This window comes from Amia ocellicauda, chromosome 10, assembly GCF_036373705.1.
Source record: "Amia ocellicauda isolate fAmiCal2 chromosome 10, fAmiCal2.hap1, whole genome shotgun sequence".
Taxonomy (NCBI): Eukaryota; Metazoa; Chordata; class Actinopteri; order Amiiformes; family Amiidae; genus Amia; species Amia ocellicauda.
Genome location: NC_089859.1, coordinates 19,300,423 through 19,318,288, shown reverse-complemented (window position 1 = coordinate 19,318,288; position 17,866 = coordinate 19,300,423). Strand labels below are relative to the sequence as shown.

Here is a 17,866-nt window from a genome sequence, read left to right as displayed (position 1 = left end):
TGAAAGTATAACAGATATACCATCCCACTATTTCCGTCTACAGTCATGAAGCTCAGGGCAGTACACGGGAACAGATGAACAGCAGACACACTAGACTCGTTGTGTTTAATTCTGCTGTCTTTCTGTCAGTGTCTCTTGAGAGCGGGTCACCTGCATGCCAGTACTGTGCGGGGGGGTGAAGGTGAGACGCTGGACACAGAAAATCAGCTGATTGTTGCTGCCAGAATCCCAAAAGCTCAGGACAGTCCTAATGGTCACTGTGAGACTGTCACTAATAAAGTCGTGTCTCTGATTTCTCCAGGAAGACAGTGTAGTCTAGGAGCTGTCAATCCTTGTTCTCACACACAGGGATGCGTTGTGGAGGATGAGGCAGGTGGGGGCAGAGCTCCCTCCAGTGGGAAGCTGGCAGTATGAGCAGACAGAGGCAGGCAGATGGGAAACCAGTGTTTTTCTCGAGAAAGGATGAAATGTATACAGTACTGAGACTTAAAGTGTTTTCCACCTTATATTCTTATCTAAAATCAGTCACATATGCCCGAGTGTTGTGTGAATACAGAGTCACACATAAAATAAACAATTATTAAAAGATTGTACATATTGTAGATGCTTTGCACACAATGATGTCTTCCAATTAAATCTGATGGTGTTTAGACTTGTTCACAATGACACTGGACCTGCATGAGAACTGGAAAAAAGACACTAAAGGAAACCTAACGAACAAAACAATAAAACTAAACATGCACCCCCCAGCTCACCACTGAGTGTGGATGATGTCAAAGTGTGACTGACACCCTGACTGACTGAGTGCTTTACAGCTAACCGCTTTATAATTGCCTTAATGAAGCCCAGTGTGGGCTCAGATGAATCACCGGGGCTTTGATTAAGGCAGCTGTAGACAGTGAATCATTCATTATAAGTCTCTTTTGAGACGTTCACATGGATGCGCTCAGAACAAATCTTGTGATTGTGTTGCCAGGTGCCGGCAGGGCTGGCACTGTGCTACGCTGCCCCCGGTGGACGCGCTGGGCATTAACACACACCACTCCTCCAACAGGCAGAGATCGTGACACTGTTCTTCACTCCCCTCAGTGTGTCAGCGCACTCCTACAGATTCCTGCAGCAAACTGTAAATATCTCCCCATCGGCAGCTGTCAGGATAACGCAACCCAAAGAGCTGAGGGATGAAGTGATGTGCTGTTGACAACCCTCTTGTGAAAGGGAACACCACCAAACAGGCACATAAAATAAAGTGCCTAACAAACCCACAGACTCTCATCTCTCCTCTCCTTCCCTCCATACCTCCGCAGTCCTCCTGTGACAGGAGACTCTCTGCACCTCCTCTCTGCCCACCACTCACCCCTCATTGAGGAGCCGAGTCACTGAAGCTGGTTTGAAAGCAGTGGGGAAACAGCCACAGAGGAGGGACGCTTTGAGGAGGGAGGAGATGGAGGGGAGGAGATCGGAGGAGGAGGAGGCGAGTACAGGGGGTCCAGGCGAACTTGCTGGTTTGTGGCCTTGGAGCAGAGAGGAGCTCAGAGAGAAGAAAAGGAAGGTCAGACAGTTGACAGGAGGTGCAGGGGAGATACGGGGGAAGGGGGGATGTTCAAGAGTTTGCAGACATCAGTGATTTTAGAGAAGAAGGCAAAATCATCCACAGCAAGAGGAGGGAGGAGGAATGGATTGTGGAGGGTAGTAAGACTTCTTGGCTGAGGTGAGGAGGAGGAGGAGATGGCAGACAGAAGACCGGGAGAGATCGAGGGCAGCCGGGAGGTCGAGACGTGGGAGAGCAGAGAGAATCGAGGGAGGAGAAAAGGTGGAAGTAACAGTCGACAGACAGATGGGAAAGCGGTCAATAAGAGAGTGAGAGAGAGAGAGTAGTGTAGTCGAAGCTGGGGGGAGAGACTCCGTCCAACCAAGAGTAACAAGAAAATAAGCAATAATACATCTGAATAAATTAAAACTTCAATGGAATATAATCACTGACACATAAAAACATCAATCTATTGATCCATTCATTCAGACAATCATTCAAAAATAATCTAATCTAATAATCACATTTCTATACATTTTCTACAAATACATATATGACCATCAAAAAAGAGTGTTGGGGATTTCCAGTTTTAATAATGTAGAACTCCCGGTGGTTTGTCTGGATGATCATGTATTACTAGCGCTTGTATTCGCTACCTATTCAATCAAGACTGCAGAGAACTAAAATTAGCTTTATTAGCACAATGTTATCTCCTATTAACGCAAATAACTTGTGAAATGACACAGTTACCTCATATTTGTTCAATCATTATTGCAAAATAATACAATCTTCTCTCCTATCAAGGCGATATATATATATATATATATATATATACACTCACCTAAAGGATTATTAGGAACACCATACTAATACTGTGTTTGACCCCCTTTCACCTTCAGAACTGCCTTAATTCTACGTGGCATTGATTCAACAACGTGCTGAAAGCATTCTTTAGAAATGTTGGCCCATATTGATAGGATAGCATCTTGCAGTTGATGGAGATTTGTGGGATGCACATCCAGGGCACGAAGCTCCCGTTCCACCACATCCCAAAGATGCTCTATTGGGTTGAGATCTGGTGACTGTGGGGGCCAGTTTAGTACAGTGAACTCATTGTCATGTTCAAGAAACCAATTTGAAATGATTCGACCTTTGTGACATGGTGCATTATCCTGCTGGAAGTAGCCATCAGAGGATGGGTACATGGTGGTCATAAGGGGATGGACATGGTCAGAAACAATGCTCAGGTAGGCCGTGGCATTTAAACGATGCCCAATTGGCACTAAGGGGCCTAAAGTGTGCCAAGAAAACATCCCCCACACCATTACACCACCACCAGCAGCCTGCACAGTGGTAACAAGGCATGATGGATCCATGTTCTCATTCTGTTTACGCCAAATTCTGACTCTACCATCTGAATGTCTCAACAGAAATCGAGACTCATCAGACCAGGCAAAATTTTTCCAGTCTTCAACTGTCCAATTTTGGTGAGCTTGTGCAAATTGTAGCCTCTTTTTCCTATTTGTAGTGGAGACGAGTGGTACCCGGTGGGGTCTTCTGCTGTTGTAGCCCATCCGCCTCAAGGTTGTACGTGTTGTGGCTTCACAAATGCTTTGCTGCATACCTCGGTTGTAACGAGTGGTTATTTCAGTCAAAGTTGCTCTTCTATCAGCTTGAATCAGTCGGCCCATTCTCCTCTGACCTCTAGCATCAACAAGGCATTTTCGCCCACAGGACTGCCGCATACTGGATGTTGTTCCCTTTTCACACCATTCTTTGTAAACCCTAGAAATGGTTGTGCGTGAAAATCCCAGTAACTGAGCAGATTGTGAAATACTCAGACCGGCCCGTCTGGCACCAACAACCATGCCACGCTCAAAATTGCTTAAATCACCTTTCTTTCCCATTCAGACATTCAGTTTGGAGTTCAGGAGATTGTCTTGACCAGGACCACACCCCTAAATGCATTGAAGCAACTGCCATGTGATTGGTTGGTTAGATAATTGCATTAATGAGAAATTGAACAGGTGTTCCTAATAATCCTTTAGGTGAGTGTGTATATATATATATATATATATATATATATATATAGGCCCAGATGGGCCTTGCTGCTGGAGTCCTCTGTGAAGGCCGCAGTGACCCATCGCGGACACTAGATGGCCCAATGAGGAAGATAATTAGAAACACTGCAGAAATATTCACATCAAGTTGGCATCGCAGTACTTCTTTCTCTCACAGAGATCTTTCACAACAAACCCATATAAAGGCCTGAAGATGTTCCCACAGCAGCTCCTGTGATCCTCATACTGACTGGGCTGATGGCCCGGCTGTTCAGAAGAATCACTGGGACTGTTCTCAGACACAATCAGCCTGATGTGGCCGAGGCGCCGGACTGAGGAGCTAACTGTCAGACACAGGCGGAGCAGCAGATATTTCTTCACTGCCAAACAACACATGACTATGCTGCCGTGGGAAGTCAACACAAGCTGCCAAAATCTTGTATTGCTTTGTGTTTGTACAGTAAGGTGAGCAGGCAGAGTTGCCCAGCAGGCCTGTGAGGGGGGACGGCGCTGCCCTCATCTCACCTGCTGCAAAACACGCCCAGCAAATGCAAAATGCAACAGAAATCTGCAGCTTATGTTAACAAACGTAACCATATTGCATAAGTTACTGCAAGTCCACAGCACCACAGCCCAGGCTGTCTGTCCGGCACAGGGACAGGAAATCAGAGTAGTAAACGGAGGAAAATTAATTAACACTTTCATTCATGAACATCAACATCAAACTGCGGAGCCCATCGGCTGGATCTTCCAGATTAAATAGAGGGTAATCGTTTTTTCTAAGGGGAACAAAACTGTGAGCTTCATGATTCAATTCTTACTAAATTCACGTCACTCTGGCATGACTGAAAAAAACTGTTTCCCAGCCAGGCTCTGTAAATCTGCCATCCGCAACACGTGTAGATGGTTCCCAGGGCCCGAGTGAATTACAAGCCATGTCCGCTGTATCTGAATGTTAGCAAGTTTTATTAGCCTGAGAAATGTCTCATCTATAGACGATGAACAGCACACATATACACATATATATAATAATCTTAGTGATGACAGATAGTAGAACAATAAAGCAATTAAGTGTTGTGTGTTCCCCACAATGACAAAAAATGAGATATGGGCCAGCCTTATCCCACCCCACCTGAGAGTTCAATCTCCAAGACTCCTGCCCCAGCACAGCTGCCATCAGATGGGCATTTCGCTGCAGGTAAATTACTTTCAATGTATCATGTGATTGGCATGAGGTCTTTTTTTATTTCCCCCCTGAAAATTGCTCCAGTCAGACATTAGTTCACTAGGAAAGTGCAGAGACGTTCAGGGAGACCCGTTTCATATCCTGAAGCTCTCCCCAGTGGGGTCGTTGCTGGTCAAAACCAGGACTGTAGCGACGGCAGTGGGAATGGAGAAGGGTTTCTAACCAGGGCTGGACCATGGAAACCAGGCAGCACTTTGGGTCTCCATTATTCAAAGAGCTGCCATCATTCTTACAAACAGCTCGTGTTCAGATATCCTCCCTGTCTGAGCACGGCCGACACAAAGCTCTTCATGACACCGAATCTCATTGTGCTTACATCACCGCAATCATTATGCAGATCACAGGTCCTCGGGGTGGAACATGTCCTTTGTTGTCTCACATGCCATGGTGGAAACAGGATCTGTTTTGCAAGGGCTTGACAGATGGTTTTCAAAGCTCCGCTTCCACCACAGTAACAGGCATCTTTCTCTGTGATGTTTCACCCTCTTTTCCTTCAGCAAACAGTCTGACCACACAGTGTCTCTGTTCGTTCTCTCACAGCCTGATAAACTGGCTAATTTGTTGAGAACCCTAATGAATTCAGCTTCTGTTTGTTTGTATTTATTAAGTCTATAACTTTAAAAGTGCCACTATTTTAAAAAAAGCACCATTTCTTCTAAAAGACCCCCGGGCTCCCAGCATAGGGGTTTTCATTTGAGTTACCCTGCATTAATCATTACCTGAAAACTGACTCATTAGTGCAGGTGAACAAACATTTTTCCACAGCTCCAGGTAGATGGCAAGTAAATAAATAACATCTGAAGAAAAACACAATAAATACAGCAATGTTTGGTTTGGTTTTGTTTCTTTATTCTAATAATTGGTCTGCATCCCAGAATGGAATAAACAATGGTTTTACATTAAAGACAGCTTAATTTTGCCTCATAAATATAACACTGAACAAGCATAGTACAGCCATAAATACCATTTACACACTGTACAATTCTCTCGGTTACAAAAGACAGAATATATAAATGCACTTGAGAGACGGATAAGAATTCGCAGGTCATTGCTGGCGGGTGAGAAGTTGCTGTTTGACTACTAGCATCTGTCCATTAAGCCATAAAACCACAAGCGACGGCCACGCCCCACAAACAGCCCCGAGAGCATCACAGCCCCGCACTGAGGGGACAGTAGGAGAGTGGGACTAACTGGTCCATGTGTTATTTTTTGCTTTACACTTGGCTGAGCACAGCAGCAGAGTCACCTCTGTGTCCAAAGCACAGCTACATGCCACGTCTGCCCTCCACTCAACTGTACCGGTTCAGTACAGGAGGCAGCAAGAGGCACAAGGCAGGTTAATATTGAAGCACAAGCCCAGGGGATGTCGGGCGCTCATACAATGTCTGTCTATAGTTAGGATAATAGATTATTGCTAAATTCAGATTACACACTTAGCTTGACAGAGATCCTGGATACAAACTGGTACCTAAAGTTTCCTGTACAGTCGGGTCTAGCACATAAACTATGATAAAAGCCCCTTTTTTCTCAAACCCCAGATCTTCCTTTAATCATTTAGCTTAACCCTTCCCAAAGTCAGTTACAAAAGAAGGTAAGAAACGCATTGTGTAGTGTATGATGTACTCGTCTATTTGTTGTGTATTGTGTACAATGTACATCTGTAGTTTGACCAAAGCTGCAAGGCCGGAAAAAAACAAAAAACAAAAACACACTGAAAAATAGTCATATTTCCCATTTATTGTCCATTACCTCCTGTGTTTCTGAATGAGCCCTTGTCAGTGTTTACATCCAGCTGTGACAATTCAAACCTTAAAACCGATGAGTCTGAACAAAAAAACAAACAAAAAAAAAACACAACAGAGGAACACCACCCACTCATCCACCCCAGAGCGAAACTCGGAGAGCGGAGATCCACACACAAGAGTCAGTGACCATAAAAGATCTGATTGTCAACCTTTAAATGATAGTTTCCATCTTACATAAAAGTACCTCTTCACAATGCCATGTAAACACTCCCATTAAATATTAATGTGCAATATCTGTGCAATTATGTAAAACCTCGTTCCATGTCGGCTGAACATCAGAGATCTTGAAAAACGGACAACCAAAACAAAAACAAAAGCTTATTCCTCAATTCACAGTGCATTAAAACACAGTTCTTTTGATGTGGACTCACTCCGGGGTCATATATTCAGTCCCTAAGGTAATTAAAGTGCTTGAAAATAAACCAGCTTTACATGGTAGGCAGCAATGAAAAGAACCTTAATTTGTTCCCGCAAATACGTCGGACACTCCTGGCTGCTTCACTTCAGGAATCATAAAGGTTGTATGAACTAATGTGTTTGCAATAGTGTAGGTATGCAACATGCACAGTCTTTGTTGATGAAATAGTCCCAGACGGTTAGACAGTTCACCATTCCCACATTAAACTTCTCACGCAGTCAAGAGCCTTTGCTTTCTTCGGCCACAGACAGTTCGTGATGTTTGAACTGATGCGTTCACCACACCCTGATCACACTGACCTTTCTGTGCCCTCGTGGGTATTGTGAGTTATTGTGTATTGTGAAAACACAATCAGCCTTGACAGTACAGCAGGAATCCCAACATGCCATTGTGTACCGCCGGGCGTGTCACATTGTGTCATTCTAGCAGAGTGACTGAAACCCATCCTATTACTAAACTTGGATTACTGAGCACCTGTTTGTTCATATTGTAATGGGCAGGACCTGAAGCAGTCCCTGGGAACAGGGTGCTGGTTAGAGAGGGTGAAGCAAAGTCCAGAACAAACACCATACAAAAAAGAAGTAAGATCCGCCTGATGAAGAAAAATCCCACATTTGTTACATTCCAGTACATCAGATGGTCAATCTGTTTCACAAGAACACAAAACATTTGGTTTTAAAGCCAAATTTTCACTATAGGAGGAGCATCAGCGGCCCAGGAGTGCGATGCATTTGAGGCTTGCTTTCACAGTAAGGCAAGGGAAACGGTCCTGGAGTTTCTCTAATGACACGACCGGGCCTCTGCACTATTTCCACCGTTCCCAGGGTGCCGCTCCTCCACTCCTCACCCAGCGTGACTCTTCCACCCCAGTCAGCAGCCCGGTCGGCTCAGGAGCATGACTGCAGAGGGCAACTCCGAAACGCATCAGTAATAAAGATCCGTCATTTCCAGTTTCATATTCTAATGGTCGTTTTTAAACGGGTCAATCTGGAGAAGAAGTGCAATATATTTGGTGTCCGTTTCTCAGGGTACAGGCCATGGCGGCTCACAGTCTCCGCTCTCTGTGCACTGCCGACTCACACCGTTCCTTAAACTAGATTAAGAAACGAGAAGATAAGCCCTTCACTGCGTCACACCTCCCTTCCTTCACATCCACGAGGACCACTCAGCCAAGTCTGGGGCGAATGTTGGAATAGGAGCCCCAGTGCCGAGCGGCCTGGCAGAGCAGGAGTCACACACATGGGCACAGCTAGGTGCCTTTAAACCGCAACATCAAATGTGTTCTGTGGACAAGATTTAGATCAAATGTGTAACAAATCAGATTTGGGAAGTCTTTATATTCTCTATATTCACCTGCACAACCAGCCTGCATCCAAACCAAGTCACCCCTCCTCCCGAGAGGACATGAGGATGTAGATTACAACTTTTTAAAAAATATATCATTACTAGTTTATTTATACCATCACCCCCCAAAATGGGTGAGAAAAAAAAAACATCTCTATCATAATTATATACTGGCCCACCTTTTCCCATCCCCAAATAACAGGGATAAATACCTGCAAAATGACACAGTTTACATCTCAATGGCAATTCTGATGCAGTAAGAGCAGCTGGTTTTAAACCCACAGTGTCCCGTCACACCAGCGCTGTGCTAGACCGCGCTCCTCCAAGCCTCCGTTACTCGCTGCCATCACCCGCGGCCTTCACTTCAGATCCCACCCGGCTTTGGTACCTCCTTCAAACCACGTTCACGCCCCCCGTGGCGGATGTTCGCTTACTGCAATAGGTGGCGCTGTTGAGAGTCAGGCTGCTGCCGTTCAGGTATGATGATTTCAGCTCCATCTGACAGGCCACGATGGCCGCGTTCAGCTCCACCTGAGCGCGATGCACCACGTAAAACATCAGGCCGATACTGATGATAATCTGTAGACGGAGCAAGGAAAACAAAGATGCACTGTTATTGCAGCTGGGGATGGAAATCGATCAACCTGGAGATTCATGAGAGACACAGATGCCAAAACTGGGTGAGGAAGTGCGTCATGTGGAGATCACACATGCAGAATCACTTGAGGACTGATGGAGGGAGGGAGACACCTTTCCCACCCATTTTGTTTCCACATGCATCTGTATTTGTAATATAAATATGATGCTACACGTGTCATTAATTAATATCATCCTTGATAAAACTGCTTCTACGTCATCCAGCAGAACACCCGAGCAGAGACGTGCTTTCCACAACAGCAGGTAGAAGAGTCCCATACATGATAAATATCTCAAGCAGAGACAGGGAGGGAGAGATACAGGAGGACGTCCCCAGGCTCACCTGAAGACTGAAGATCAGATATCCACTGACGCTCTGCTCCGCAATGACATCCTCCATGGTGCGCAGCGTCGTCCCCAGGTAGGAGTTCAGGAGCTGGGTGGGCAGGAGCCCCACGGAGGAAGCCACAAGGTAGTTTGGCAAGGACACATCTGTGATCTGTAGGAGAGGAGAGCAACATGAGAGAGAGGTCACAGAAGAGACCACCGCTAGGCCCTTTGTCCTTCATGGCTTAAAGACCCGACAATGTAGTGCCAAAAGGTCACATTAAGACAAACTGAAAAAAGGCATGAATGTAGATCTAAACATTAATAATACATATTCATATATTTTATGTCAGTAAATCAGTAAATCACCATACAATCCTGGGGGTGTTTAAGGGGACAGAGTTCATGAGGGAAAGCACCATTTAAAAGCTCTCTCTCAGTTAGTCTTTCTTTTAAACTGGATAAGCAATGTTTGCATGAGCTGCTGATTTATGTGGAGTTTCCTAGTCTTAAAGATTCATAGGTGAATAATATCACAATATCACCCACAGTCTGTTACAGCTAGAGAGAGAGAAGATAAACTGCCTGGTAAATAGGCTGTGTGTGTCTGTAAGTCCTGTTCTTTCCCTGAATGGATCACGAGACAAAGACAGACCCTTACAGGAAGACATTTCACCCATCTCTGATTCCTGACGTATAAATAAATGTAACCGAATGGGGTAATACAGGCAAATTCTTTATTCGTAATAGATAATTTAGTCATCTAGGAGGTACAGACAATTTAGGGCACGGATTGTGCATAAAACTTTTTCACAAACAGCAAGGAGCTCTGTAAACGGGACGATGCCTCCCCTCAGGCTGGGGAAAGGCACCCGACAGCTGCATCACTAGACGAGGAACTGGCAGCCGCTGAATCTGCTGCACAGCTTCCATTTTGCAGGACGGAAACGCATCATGTAAATCAGCCCCTTCTTCCTCCTTCAGGACGTGCTGCAATGTCCACCCAGCCACCTGCCTGCCGCACAAACCATCCTTCGGTACCAACAATGTACCTTTCTTTACCAGCAAACAGTTATTTACAGAAACATCCAGATCCTCAATGTCCCGAAGGCATCTTAGTTTTTGTTTTGTTTTTCCAGAAAGTGATTCTTATGCATGTCTTTTGGTTGACAGAAATATTTTATAGAATAGAACTATAGAATATGCTCTAGGCATTGATTTTAGTTCAGCATTTCCTACGGACAAATTCAGCCTACACTCTGGCCTCCAAGAACTGCATCTTTGGACAGAGTAAATCTCTGGGTTTAATTAAGGACTTCTAATCAGTCACTCACTGCAGACTTCACAGATCATCTATAATAATCCCGATACTGAATGCAATTAACCTGAGCACAGCATGTAGGCCTAGGTCTATTTTGTACTGTATAAAAGTAATCATCCCCTTAATTTCAAGCAAAGTAAAATAACTACGGGTTTGTACACAACATTCTATATATAGATTTGTGTTTCATGTGAATTTTAAGATGGCACAATTCTCCTGTGCAGGAAGCACAATAACGATGTAGGGAAACTCAATATCCGATCTCAAACTGCTGTAAGATATGGAAACATACGAGAAATGCAACAGCTAGTTGTGCGGCTTGTCTCAGCGGGAAATCAAGGGCATTTCTCCATCATGAAGGAAGAACACGTCTCTACAGTTTCATAACTGTAACCCTACTGAAGTGCCTGAGCCAGAGAAAGAGAGGGAAAGTACTGCCCCCCTGGTGGCACTTGTAGTGGGCCTTCGGAGCAGCTGGATATATGTGGTGGGATGCCTGGAGCACGCGCAGCTGCGATTGCCCCGGGGGGGGGGGGGGGGGGGGGTGTTTGTGAGAAGAGTTCACTCGAAAAGCACAGCACAGTGTAAGATCTTCAGATTTAAGATGGTTAATGCCATGTCAGTATTGATTTCTGTTATATTAGAACTGTAATAATACACCACGTTTTAGTGCATCTCCCATTGAACCCTGTGCCTGACTATAAAATAAGAGACAATCTGCTGTGTGAGTTGATGTTTAAGCCTTTCTGAAATGGATGTTTATCTGTAACAGCAAATGCTGTTCAGTCAGCAGACATCAAACTCAGGGGAGAAAATATCAGCAGGCAACATCTCTCCCTTATTAATCTGTCCTTTCACTTCCCTTCTCAAAACGCTCGAGTCCTAGCAAATGGGATTACAAGTAAATTAAAATAATCCAATCTAATTTGCTTTGCTTTCAATTAGATGTTCTAGATTGCAGAGTTAAAATGTCAGTGCAGACAAGGGCTGTAAAACACTCACACAGCGTGCATTTGAGAGATGTTGTCTTGTTTCAAAGCAACACTTCACTGTCATTGGCTGCCAAGAAAAGTGCTTTGCTGGCTTTGCAGTTGCAGGTTTCCAGTTTCCCTCTTAATGCAGTCTGTTTTCTGCTTTGTCCAGAAGTATCCAGAAAGTTGAAATGCTGCCATAACATTCAACCAAATGTGCTGACAAACACAGGAGCCACGGTATTCAATAAATACATAATATTTATATGTATGCACTATAGTTTACCATTGGATCACAAAGAAAGCGGCAAGATCATCCAGAGCAGATGGTTTAAACAATTAAGGGGAAATTCTGAGTCTCCCATCAAAACCCCTGAACAACAACAAAGATGTGTAACCTTCCACGTGTTTCTCAAGTCAGGAGGGATTCATATTCCTGGGAACATGCATAATATACAACAGCAACAATATACACAATGACAAAGGATTAATGAAGCTAGAGGTCTCTGTTTACAGCCAACCTAATGCATCCAGCTACTAATTAACCACTTAGTATTAATTATGGTTTTGGGGGTATAATGTTTTAAATGGAGCTTCGAAAAGGTTTCCTGGTGAATCTCATGGTTTACCACCAATTCCCTGCCGTCGTGTTTGAATGTTCTCTCCCGTTCGGTACAGTGGTCTTCATATTTCAATACAAGACCATAGAGATTAAATAAATGCCAACACCTGTGTGTCTTAATGTTTGTTTGTTTTTCAATGATTTTTAATTAAAGTCATGCCATTTGTAAGGCTCATAACATTGTCTTAGTCATTGTATTTGAACACACAGAAAAAGGATCCTCCCAAAACAGCAGATCATTCTGCCAAAGAAAGTAAGGATATGAAAAACGTTGTTTACAATGAAGTCTTTCAAATAATTACGACTTTGGCAAGAGAAATCTTATGGAAATCAGTTGTCAGTGAGAGTTGTTATACTTCTGCAGTACAGATAACATTGTGCAAGTGAAACTGAAAAGGTATGTTAAGCCCTTGTTTCTGCTCCTTTTCCCATGTAGTTTAAGCCTACATGTGTCCATCTGCCATCTTCATCGAGCCTCAGCTGGAAATACCATGAAAAGAAACACCAACTAACAAATCTGGAGCTGCTTCTACTTCACTGCACTGGAAATCAGCGCTTCACCCGAGTGAATAATCAGACTGCTGTTCCATTAGACAACGCTCGCCCTGCTGCCGAGGAGGTGAACCCCAGACACACAACATCTCGAAAAAATAATAAACTCATCATGAAGCCTAATGGTCAGAGTAGTCATTACTAAGCCAATAGCGACTGGCTCCAACGGTGTGTCTCTGGTTGTGTTTCTATCCCCAAGGTAGCTGCACGATTCCTCCATTATGTTATAGGTTTGTTGGGAATCAACATTTACAATCTGGAACACTGTACAACTTTTTTAAAATGCTTATTATCTCACTAGTAAGAATAAGGCACACTCAGTGGTAGCAGGGTACACCAGACAGACAAGAACATTCAACAGGAGGCTGAACACTAGAAAATCACTGGAATGTCACACTCCCCAATGTTCTCCGTTTCATACTGTTATCAGTTTGTAGCGAATGGAGACAGACTCCACACACAATGCTGATGCAGCTCATGGGACCAAATCCCCTGATAGAAGATGCTAGAAACCATACCCCAGCAACAGCAGGAAACCAAAACGTCTCCTGTGTAAAAGACTGAAGTTGGGACTGATGGGACCTGGGCTTAAAACTTCACACAGAAAGTGAATTATCTGAATATAATTAATACCTGATCTATCACAAATAAGCTTGGCACTTGGCAAAAGCTACAACTGTAAAGGATGTTAAACCCTGAGCTGCTTGTATGGCCTTTGTAACTGCTGATAAAGCACAGGGCAACTGACACCATGCCGTACTCCATGCCAAGGTTTCCCCAAGACTGTCTCTCTGGACTGACTGACGGTGGCATCATTAGGAGATGTAGTCCTACAACTTATACAAGTTGCTGTTCAGCGCTGAACAGATATTTACAGAGAGTGTCTACAGGCAAGGCAAGTCAAGCCAAGTGCCACCAGGGGGCAAACAGGGTACGAGGGGGTTTAACTTATGCCAGTATTTATATTCAAATCAAAGATTTTTTTTATTATCATTATGAAAATACAAATACATCTTTCAAGAGTTTAAATGAATGACTATAATGATCACTGTTAAAGTAAAACAAACGGCACAAACTCACAATCAACCACAGACCGCTTTACTCAACCAGCAGAGACTGTCAATCTGCAGGGTGGGGGAGCAATGCCATGTTCTTCAGTCCAATTCCATTTGTCACTTGAATTAAAATTACAGTACAGCCTATGATGTCAATGGCAAGAATAATTGGTATTTGAGGTGGAATTGGGATTGAAAAGGTGGAATTGACCAAAACCCTGACTCTGGTGCTGAAGAGATGCAGAAGGAGATCAATCTCCACCTCCTGCCACTATCTGTGGGTCCTGGCCTCTTCAAAAAGCACAAGACTCTCAAAAAAGCTTTTATCAGCATTTAAGTGGGCTTTTTGTTCGTTTTATCCCGGGGAAATGTGTGTTTTCAGCATAGCCACCACGATGCAATAACTGTCTACATGAAAAGGATGTGAAGCGCATTGTGGGGATCCTTTAGCAGAGATCAGCAGAGCGGAGTTTACGCTGCGGTGGCTGCAGGGACGCCGACCCGACCCGCTCAGCGTCTCTTCAGGGGGTTTCACAGCGCTTCATGAAACACCCAGCAATCCCCCTTAAACCGGATTAACATACTGGCATTTCACAGCTGACCGGGGAGAACATACCACAGTGGCAGTGTGATGGAAATGGTCAGCCCCCCCACACTGTCAATATAAACAGAGTCCAGCTGTGCGCAGTTGCACAATGTGCCTCGATGGCACCGACACCGGAGTCTGTGAATGATTAACAGAAACATGGCGGTACTCACTGAAAACACTGCGTTTTGGAGTCCAAAGGGTATCGGCGTGAGTCTCGCCAAGGCCACGACTTTCAGCCCGCTCCCCCCCTCCACCACCCGGATGACGGCGCTCAGCTGCTCGCTGCTCTCGATCTTCGCCAGTACCCAGCGGGTCAGCAGCCGCTTGCAGACCACATGGGCGATGAAGGTCCCGATCAGCACCCCCACCATCACCAGGCCCATGCCCAGCACGAACCCGTACAGGTAGCCCGCGGCCACGTTCAGCAGGATGTAGCCCCAGCCGCAGGGGAAAGATACGGCGATCAGCCCCACAATGAAGAGCAGGGCGCCCGCCAGAGTGTCCAGGCTCTCCACCCACAGCAGCAGGTCCTTCAGGTACTGGCGCACCAGCGCCACGGAGGAGAAGCACAGCACGGCCAGCACACACAGCAGCAGGGCGCTCTTGCAGCAACAGGTGGACCCGCAGCACGGGGCTCTGAGCTCCCCGAGGAGCGGCACCCCGGCCTCGCTGCTGCCCGGGTCCCCCTGCGCGTCCGGGTCCAGCTTGCTGCCCACACCGCGCTCGTCGTACGGGCCGCAGATCAGGATGTCCATGGTGTCGCAGTCGCTGGGGTCCGGGCTGGACCTCTGCAGCCACCGGGCGAGCAGCACCCGGCCCTTGGAGGCGGCGTGTTTGAGCGCTTTTACCGAGAGGTGCCACATGTCCGAGCGTTGCCTCGGCGGGCCGGCCGAGCTCTGGGGGGCAGCTCGGAGGCGCTCCGCATGAACGCGTCCTCGGCGGGGTCCTAAGGCAGTCTCTCCAACTTCACACGCGTTTTTGGTTGTTTGTTTATGGTGTCAAAACACGTGCCAGGAAAGCCGTAAAAGAAAAGAAAAAAGAAACGAAAGGTCGGTAGCAAATGCTGCGTCCGCCGCACGAACCCCTCAGGAGACGACTGTCACACACTAGTGCACCGCCTGCCAATTATCCCGCCCCTCTGCGAGCATTACTGGAAGCCGTCCAGGGTGATATTTATCCGGGATACATCAGTGCAGACCTGGGCCAGTTCAAGGACTCGTGGTTCGCGTTGTTGAGCTCTCCCGCCGACAGCGCAGCCTCCATCGTGGCCCTTTGCGTGGCAATCGCAGACATGGAGGACCTGCACCAGGACCATGGACAGGAGTGAGACGCGGAGAGCAGATGTGCAGCCCGGAGTGAGGATGTGGCAGTGCAGCCGGAGCCCCTCCAAGTTTGGCCGCCTGTCCCGAGCTGCTGTACTTCAGTCAGGGGTGCCTCTGCTCAGTCCCCGCTCGCTAGTCCAGCTCCTCCGCATGATCTGATCCGAGCGACTGGAGTTTCTTCTGCGTGGCGACAAATCACAGCCGGGAGTCGGGGAGTCGAGGCGCTGCTTCCCGCTTCTCGCTGCTGGCTCTCCACAGTCCGCACGGGCGTCTCGCTTCTGCGCAGTCCACTGTGGCGTCTCGCGGTTCGTCTCCCAGAATCCTCAGCGGCGCCACGTGACCTACATTGTGCTGTACGCCTCGTGTCACGTGACCAGCCCAGGTCTCGCAGAGCCCTCGCGAGATCGCCGAGATGCGTGCATAAGAAACACGAGCACCTGAGTGGGTGGGACACTTACAGTACGGCAATGTACTAGAAGACAAATGTAATTGAAATTCAGACATGTGCTTTTCCACACTTTATGGCAGTCCTCTTCACCACTTAGGCTATTTTCTTTATTTGTAGTGCATTTGCATGTTAAAGCATTATTGAGTTTACAATCACGTAATTAGTCTTGTGCACTGCTTCCAGTGTGTGATCAGTTCAGTATAAGGCATCCGATCAGTTCAGCGATTTTGATTGGCAACAGTGAGGGGGGCTTTTACTGCAAATCTGTTTTTTTCACAAGAGAAGGAAACCCTTTTGGGAATCCCCTATGACACATGGCATCACCCCTCTGTGAGAGTCCATTCTTCAGAGCAGCCACTGACAGGCAAACATATTTTGTCTCATCATTTATGTCAAGCAGAGATAAAAATCTTAATCATCCCTCTTGTATTTTCTTATGATTTTTCCTACACTTCATGAAGCTAATTGTGAGGCAAAAGCTTGAATCAGATTTCCGGAAGTGTCTTTCAACCAATTTGTGTTTCATTTCTATACAGGGACACAGTTTCCATATTTAACAGTCTAGACTGTGAATATCTAAGAGGAAATTAAACATCTGCTAGATTAATTTAAACTCAGCCAACATGTCCAAGATTGCTTGTTCAGTTGTTCAGGAGTCTAAGAAGGGGAAAATATTTCAACAGCATGGTTTATACTCCTAGGGGTTTATAGGTGGGTGTTCAAGCATTTTACATTATTTTGATTCCACATTCCTGGGGAAAGAACGCAACGAAATCCCACCCACATTAGGTCCACAAGGATTCACACAGCTTGTGAAGGAATCAGAGATAACAGTGTATATCGGATTGCATGTGGCTGTCTTGTTTCACATTATAAGATGAGGAAACTGTGATGTGGTGCATTATGTTCAGTTACAATACATACCAATATCAATGATTTCCTTACACACTGGAAATGTAACTCTTTTAGATTAGTTTTTGGTTTGTTGTTGTTGTTGTTGTTGTTGTTGTTGTTGTTGTAACTATGCCTGGACACCTGCAAAAATAGTGGATGGACTGTATACCCATGAAGCATGATGCATTTATGTGTACAGTGCATATTTTACAGAATAGTTCACTATGTCATCATACAATTGTGAATACCTTTGTATTCAAGTTTTTTAATTATATTAAATGTAATGATTACATTATAAGAACATAAGAACATAAGAAAGTTTATAAATGAGAGGAGGCCATTCGACCCATCGTGCTTGTTTGGTGTCCATTAATAACTAAGTGATCCAAGGATCCTATCCAGTCTATTTTTAAATGTTCCCAAATTCTCATCTTCAACCACATTGCTGGGGAGTTTGTTCAGATTGTGACGCCTCTCTGTGTGAAGAAGTGTCTCCTGTTTTCGGTTTTGAATGCCTTGAAGCCCAATTTCCATTTGTGTCCCCAGGTGCGTGTGTCCCTGCTGATCTGGAAAAGCTCCTCTGATTTGATGTGGTTGATGCCCTTCATGATTTTGAAGACTTGAATCAAGTCCCCACGTAGTCTCCTCTGTTCCAGGGTGAAAAGGTTCAGTTCCTCAGTCTCTCAGTAGGACATTCCCTTCAGACCTGGAATAAGTCTGGTTGC

General features: G+C 45.5%; 1 protein-coding gene across 2 annotated transcripts; it reads right to left on the bottom strand.

The window, feature by feature from the left end:
- Nucleotides 1–5,664: 5,664 nt before the first annotated feature.
- tmem64 (transmembrane protein 64) lies at nt 5,665–16,107 on the bottom strand. Of its 2 annotated transcripts, XM_066715396.1 has the most exons (4): nt 14,648–16,107; nt 9,384–9,539; nt 8,839–8,983; nt 5,665–8,153 (listed from the first exon to the last, which is right to left on the bottom strand). In XM_066715396.1, exons 1-4 carry the CDS (start codon nt 15,338–15,340, stop codon nt 8,149–8,151), a joined length of 999 nt encoding a protein of 332 aa, XP_066571493.1. In that variant the 5' UTR covers nt 15,341–16,107; the 3' UTR covers nt 5,665–8,148. The 2 variants fall into 2 exon arrangements, with proteins under 2 accessions (XP_066571493.1, XP_066571492.1); XM_066715395.1 differs by having other exon boundaries at nt 5,665–8,983.
- Between the last annotated feature and the right edge of the window lie 1,759 nt (nt 16,108–17,866).